At 31.9% G+C, this 7,241-nt stretch overlaps 1 protein-coding gene across 1 annotated transcript; it reads right to left on the bottom strand.

The window, feature by feature from the left end:
• Positions 1-209: 209 nt before the first annotated feature.
• TAF11 (TBP-associated factor 11) lies at positions 210-6,783 on the bottom strand. The gene is made up of 5 exons (XM_012222325.4): positions 6,625-6,783; positions 3,630-3,968; positions 1,707-1,794; positions 828-927; positions 210-524 (listed from the first exon to the last, which is right to left on the bottom strand). Exons 2-5 carry the CDS (start codon positions 3,956-3,958, stop codon positions 397-399), a joined length of 645 nt encoding a protein of 214 aa, XP_012077715.1. The 5' UTR covers positions 3,959-3,968; positions 6,625-6,783; the 3' UTR covers positions 210-396.
• Positions 6,784-7,241: the final 458 nt, after the last annotated feature.

Below are 7,241 nucleotides of genomic sequence, written 5' to 3'. Positions count from 1 at the left end.
CATGTCCTAATTCTGCTTTTGGTATGCGATTGGGTCATTTATGACTAATTAAACACGTGATGGCACATGATTATAATAGACTTTTAAGTTAGACCAATTTAACTAACTTAAATTAAGGGGCCAATTTGAATCCCAGAAGTGTTTATAGATGAGTCTTCGTTCATTTCTCTCCAAATAGAATGACGCAGTAAAAACCAAGATTATAGGACTTTCCAGATAATTTTTACATTTAAGTTGAAAAATAATAGTCTAATACAAGTACTGGACGAGTGAAAGCTAATTAAGTATTTTGTACAAACTGAAGAATAAAAAAATAAGAGATTAATATCATCAAATCAAGTGCCAAAGAAATTAATATAAAGAAGAAGACCTGAGCAGTCAACCAACAAAGTTTGATCACCGGAAAAGCCTCGGTACCGATCTCCTTGGCACTTTGCCTTCGAGCTTTAGTCTTCTATAAGCTTCTCTTATATGGCAAGGTCTGATTGGCCCAGATTCTTTCCTCTCTGTCATCACCATCCTAGCTGGAAAACGTAGTAGCACAATAGGAAAAAAATATATATATCAGAAGACCTAGCTGCTCAAATTTCTATATAATTGTACAGCCTAAACCAACAAAAAATCTTGGCTTTTGGTTATGCAATTCTGAAGATGTAAACTGCAATGTATGCCGCAGACCAATAGTTAATTATAGAGCTTAATTTTATGGTCTAAGAAACATCGTTTCTATAATTCTCATTCACATGGTAATTTAGTTTATGAGTCACAAGCATTGTTATTTGGAAATTAAATATACTGACAGTGACAAGTGGGAGATATACACAAACCTGTTTCAACAAGTTCACCGACAAACATTTTTGCTATTCCACAAACTACAATTGTCATCGGTAAAGAAATCTTCTGTGATCCAGTAATGCTCACTAACAACTGCATTCACACGACAAATGCAACAAATTAAGGCCAACTTCAATGTGCCCAGAAATCAATTAGTACAAGAACTTATGGCGTTTCTATGAAAGCTGCAAAAAAACAAAAAAAAAAAAAAAAAACAATAAGGTAATTTGCAAACACAGAATGTGTGTATGTTCGGCTGAAAACGATCTTCTATCTTATTTTACAATGTGCAGAGACAATATTTATCTTTCATCTTCTGGCTTATGCCATTTTTTCTCCCTCTTTCTATTTCTATTTTTTCCATTCTTCTTATTTCTTTTTCTTACTTTTAGTCGTGATGCACACATAAAATACGTATGTTGAGCGGATCAAAGCCTTACAATAAAACAATAAAGCAAATCGCCTAATAAGCATATTGTAGTTTGTGGGACAGCGAAAAATTTTGTTGGTGAATCTGCCGCAGACCAATTTGTGTACAGCTGGATTATCTGATGATAGAAACATCAGTTTCTAATTTCTATCCTCCTCAATAGTGTTTCAACTAACAAGTGATCAACACTATCATTCTGGAAATAAAATATATTGACAGGCAGGAAACATACTCAAAAAACCTGTTCCAAGAACACCAACAAAAGATTTTGCTATTCCGCAAACTACAATATCAAATGAACTAGAACAAAAATTCTTGGGAATAGACAACATTTTGTGGTCAAAATGTTCATTATGCAATAGAGAAGTAAAGCCCAAGGAAAGGGATAAATTGAAAGACAATAATAAAAAAAGAGGAGAATGCAGCAATAGAAAAAGCATACCCTTCTCATGTTAGCCTTCTGAAGAGCAGATCTGCGGAATGATTCATACCTGCTCATTTGTCCTTCAGTGAACTGTGATAAAATAGCCCTGAATAAGGATCAAGGAGCAATAGCTCAGACTTCAGAAGAATATGCCCTTTTGTACTTGATCAAACAAGGGAGATAGAGAACAACAGACTGCCATTTAGTACTCCATGAAGCATCTCATATGTTTTACAAGGCATTTCAATTGGTTCAATTTGATTGTTCATTGTCTTCAAGTAGCAAATCACGTAACTCTAATCATGCCTCATTCTCCCCACCCCCCCCCCCCCCCACCACATCTCTCAATTAGAACTTTCAAGAAATAACAAGCAAGCTATTTTACAAGTTCAATAAAAGAAACTCTCTAATGTTAATATCATTAGTTCAATGAAGAGGCTTAGATTTTAAGAACAAAGGTGGGTCCATCTTATTTTCAGGGTCATCACAATTGGATCATGATCATGTTACCTATTCCAGTGTGTTAACTCCATCCAAAGTCTCTTTTATTTTCCATCCTGGTCCACTTAGAAGGATCTAGGGCTGATGCATCTGAAGTATGAAGAAAGATTATTATCCCTCTTTATTCAGGTACTTGGATCTAGATCTGATGTAAAGCCTTAAAGTTAAAAAATTGGAAAATAATAGAACGAGGAACATAAAATTCCTGTTAGAAGCATCTAGGGCAGATAGATAAGCAAGAAGAAAGATATTATCCCTCTATAGATGCTTGGACTTAGACTGGTATTAAGGCAAAAAGCTAAAAAAATGTTCAGAAAATAATGGGATGAAAAAAAATAGAATTACAATGTGGGCAGGCCCTGTGCTTTCTTGAGTAACACGAAAGGAAAGCAAAGATCACAAGGGCAACAAACAATTTAGACTACAGGAGCAAACTAGATATGCATTTTATGTGCTTATGAAAAATAAAGCAGAGTCAGAGCTGATTTTTACAAGTTGTTACTGATCAATCTCCTATTATTTAATACTGTAAAATTTTATATCTTGCCTATCTTGCTTAACATATTTAAAAATTTTAGCCAAAAAAAACTTTCATTCTAGAAATCCACATAAGTCTGAAAAAAATATAAAAATAAAATTGGAACTTTAAAGTAAATAACTTTGACATTCGTATTAATCTCTCTTCATAATATAATAAATTAGATACTTGCTATTGGACCAATAGATGAACAATAAATTTATATAAATGGCAAATAATTTAGTCAATTAGGTATTACTGTAAATATCAAGTATGAATATGTAACATTTAAGCGTGTGTATTAGGAATGGAGTGCAAGAATTACAAGAAACTAGAAGGTGTGAAATAAATATATTGCAACTGAAAGCTCCTTAGTTGATGTATCCAAAGATTTTCAAACTAAGTCCTAAGCAATTGTTTTTAGTTAATGAATTACTCAGTCACGCCTAAAAAAATGTTTTCCTAGAAGAATCAGCAACCAACAGAAGTGAGCTCAGAGAAAAATAAGAATAAGAAGAAGAGCTACTGAGTTTATTCCGGAAGTCCCTGTGAAACTTGTCCTTGCAAGTGATGCACATCACACATAATTTGGCAGTTCTCTGAACTATCACAGCCTCACTATTTCAAATCTCTATTTCCCACCTTAAACAAAATTGTGCAAAAAGGTAAAAGATAAGCAGTTCCACCTTCTATCCACAATCGATCATCTTTCTCATTTCTAAAATTTGAAGATCTTACAAATGATAAAAGAACTCATTTTGGAGTATCTAATTTTGACTAAATATAACTAATTCATTAACTTAGCTTATCAGTATGGTATGAAAACATAAGCATGAACAACTAGAAGGGCAAAACAATGGAGAACAATTAGAAGAAGCTACATAAATGTATGAATATAAATATCATATAAATGATGTACTCACTGCATTCTAGCCATTTTATCTGGGTCAGCACTAGAAGGGAACTTAGAGAGCTCAACTTCCATATTATCCTCATATTCATCGTCATCATCTTCTTTGTTCTTGGCTTTGCTTCTAACAGCAGGCAACATAGGCATAGAAGTGGATGGGTCAGCAGGATGGACACCAGCACTTCCAATGTCATCATATTCTGGAACAGCAGCAGGGTCCTGAGAAGCAGCAGCAGGAGTTTGAGTCTCCAACTCATCAGGGCCAATGGGAGAATCAGGCGGTGACGGCGTGTCCACTTGCTCCTCATATGCTGCCTCAAATGGATCTTTCGATTGCTTCATTGCACTTTTCCTGCAATATTTTAAGTCCCATCAAACAAGTCGAGCATTTTTCACAAAACAAGTAAATCACAAAAAAGAGGACTCAATAGTCAATGTAACAATTTGGGGGATGGCGATTTGAAACCCTAATAAACATAAAGACCTCAAGGACTATGAGCGAGCATGGTAATCGGATTCAAGAGCAGAACCAAAACTTGGTTTTCATAAACTAATTAAAAACTTCAACTGAAAGTGTGCTTCGATGAATAACAGAGTTAACTATTATTCAAAGAAATTTGATTTTTTGGTTTTTTAGAGGACTGCTAGGGGTGAGCTGCGTGAGCATTCAGTTGGTTTTGGGCCAATTTTCAAACCGAGCTGAATTAAAAAGGAAATTGAATTAACCAAAAACCAAACTCCAAACTTAAAAAACTGGCCGAAATGGAAGTGAAAACCAAATTAACTGAATGGAAAATCCTGAAAAAATATTGAATTTGCAAGAATGACCATTCAAAACTGCCAAAATTGACTAGCATGATTACAAAAAGCAAGCAAAAAGAAAGAGTCACAGTCATCAACATAATAACCAAAAATTGGCTAATTCAGTTTGGTTTTGAATATCATAAGAGCGAATGCACAAAAATAAGTAATATATATATATATATATATATATATGTATGTATGTATGTATGTATGTATAAACCTATTGCTTAAAAAGTTTAATGTGGATACATGACAATTTACTTATTTACTAGTTTTATGAGAACTAACCTCTTTAGTTAGAGATCCATCAATTAAATTTTGATTTAAAGAACTTTTAAGAGCAGATAGCATAGCTTGAAACTGAATGATTTGATTTATGGAAATTTAAGGTTCCTAGTTACTATTAGCATTTATAACATAAATGAAAAGGATAACTAGTTCAAGTTGTTTGTTGATTTATAGGTCTTCCTAGCTAAAGTTCTTCCATTTCCTTCATGTTCCTACATATAACTGAAACGAAAAGAATTCACTTCTAGGCATCACTACAACTCCCAAAAAAAAAAAAAAAAAAATGTTGTAGAAGTCCACTTGAACTATGGTAATGAAAATTAAATCAAACCAGAAACACAAACCAAGCAAAAGAGAACTGAAAAACAAATGCTATAATGAGAATATGTTCTTCGCTCAGTTGTGCTTCACCAATAAAATGCTAATCACACACACAAAACAAAAACACTGAGAGTAAGTGCCAGCGGAGAAAACAATCAAGGATTACACATTTTAGTCTTCCTTATAGCTGGTCACAAACTACTATCGCAGAAACTGGATAAGTGCAAGCAAAGGCAAGCAATCATCAGTTGTAAAAAAATACAAGCTGGTGGAGGTTGGATGGCAGCGGGCAGGTACCACTAGAAATCAACTACCTGAACCCGAACCCTATTCTGATTATCAATTTAAGTACCCGAATCTCTTAAGGATTAAACCAACAATACCCGAATCCGTTTAGAGTTACCCGCATACTACCTGAACCCGTTTAAATACCTGCTTAATCATAAATTCATTCAATCCATTTGAAACCCGAATCGAACCCAAAAATGTAACAGAATATATTTAAAAAATTATATTAAAATTCAACCTGAATAATAAAAAAATTTCAACTTGAAATAATAAAACAACAATACTAATAATATTGATATAGAACAAAAAATAAATAAAATTCGACCTAAATAAATAATACACAATCAAGCCAATATCTCAATAAAAAATTTGACAATCAAAAATCTATTAAAATTCAATAATAATATAACAATACCAAATTAAAAATCAATTAAAACATAACAATACTGAACTAGAACAAAACATGTAGAATGAGAACTATATCCATATAAAACATAACAAACTAATAACTCAATAAAAATAGATACACAATTAAAAAGTGCATTAGAATAGAACAATACTAAAACAAAAACACAAGGAATTTTACATAAACATAATGTACATAATACAAACATAGTTTTTGAACTCCACTTTTCCAAGAACCAAGGTTGCAAGGATTAACAATCAATACACTAAACTCAGTTCCAACATCAAAGAGAAGAAGAATCTGTTCTTATGAACATTGATTATGTATAATAAATTGCCTAGTATTTAGAACTTTGTCAAAACTTTCCGATTATTTAATTTATACGGAATACCTATTCTATTCTCTCCATATCCATTCAACAAAACTAATCCAGGCTTTAGTCTACAAATTCCATAATATAATAAGGAAAGACAAAAACAATTGCAAATAAGAGATAATCCCATTCTCATATTCCAAAGTAATCATCATCAATATTCATAAGTTACTTAACTCCTAACCCATAACGTTATAGTCTTATAGAGCTTCAAAACAAAAACCCATTTTAACATGGAAAATAATAAATAAAACCTGCACAAAACCCACAAAAGAAACAATAAAACAATAATCATCTATCTTTGTCTCTCTCGGCTAAACCCACAAATGAATTCAACAATATATTTAAACCCCTATCTATATCTGTCTCTCTCGGCTAAAACCAAGCAATTTCTTTCTCTGTTTATATATATTTTATAAAAAAAAAAAAAAGAAAAAAGAAAGGAAAAGAAACGAAGGCACTGTTGGCGAAAACGAAAATTAAATAAATCGAGAATGAAAATAAAATTGAGAATGGAAACGGAGGAACCTAGCGCAAATGTTGAAGAGCAGGACTGCTGCGGAGGCGACGACCAAGGGCGCGGAGGCGATGGCAAGGTGTAGAGGAACGAGACTGTGAATGGTTAGAAGGAGAGGCGCAGTGAGTTGCCAGGAGAATCAGATTTTTTTTTTTTTTTTTTTTTTTGAGTATTAAAGGAGAATAAGATTATTGAGAAGGAATTTTGTTTTTTTTTTTTATCATTAAAATGCATCTCTAAACTAAAACGACATAATTTTTAGTCAGAACAGATTGATGGTAAAATTATTATTATTATTATTATTATTATTATTATTATTATTGTATAAAATAATACTAACATTAATTAAAAGAATATAATTATATATCAATATTATAATAATCATAATACAATAATAAGTATTAAGTTTAATATTTTTATTAGATAATATGTCCATTGGATTATAATTTATTACAACTCTAAACTAGACATATAGGTATTATGATAAAATACATGATAATACTAATAAATAAAATCACAGTACATTTAATTATATTTCAATAATATAATTATTGTATTCTAATAATAATACTAAATAAAGTATTGAGTTTAATTATATAATATTTGAGAATATGCATGCTATTTATAA

Source organism: Jatropha curcas, chromosome 1, assembly GCF_041381405.1.
Source record: "Jatropha curcas cultivar XTBG-Jc1 chromosome 1, XTBG_Jcur_1.0, whole genome shotgun sequence".
In the NCBI taxonomy this organism is placed as follows: Eukaryota; Viridiplantae; Streptophyta; class Magnoliopsida; order Malpighiales; family Euphorbiaceae; genus Jatropha; species Jatropha curcas.
This window is presented reverse-complemented; position numbering and strand designations above follow the sequence as displayed.

What these genes read in the sequence shown, in the direction of transcription:
- TAF11 (XM_012222325.4), bottom strand. Translation starts at nt 3,958, where the DNA reads ATGAAGCAATCGAAAGATCCATTTGAGGCAGCATATGAGGAGCAAGTG. An exon ending in GATAAAATGGCTAGAATGCA is followed by an intron (nt 1,795 to 3,629) that starts GTGAGTACATCA and finishes ATCCTTATTCAG; the next exon opens with GGCTATTTTATCACAGTTCA. An exon ending in AGAAGGCTAACATGAGAAGG is followed by an intron (nt 928 to 1,706) that starts GTATGCTTTTTC and finishes GTGTGAATGCAG; the next exon opens with TTGTTAGTGAGCATTACTGG.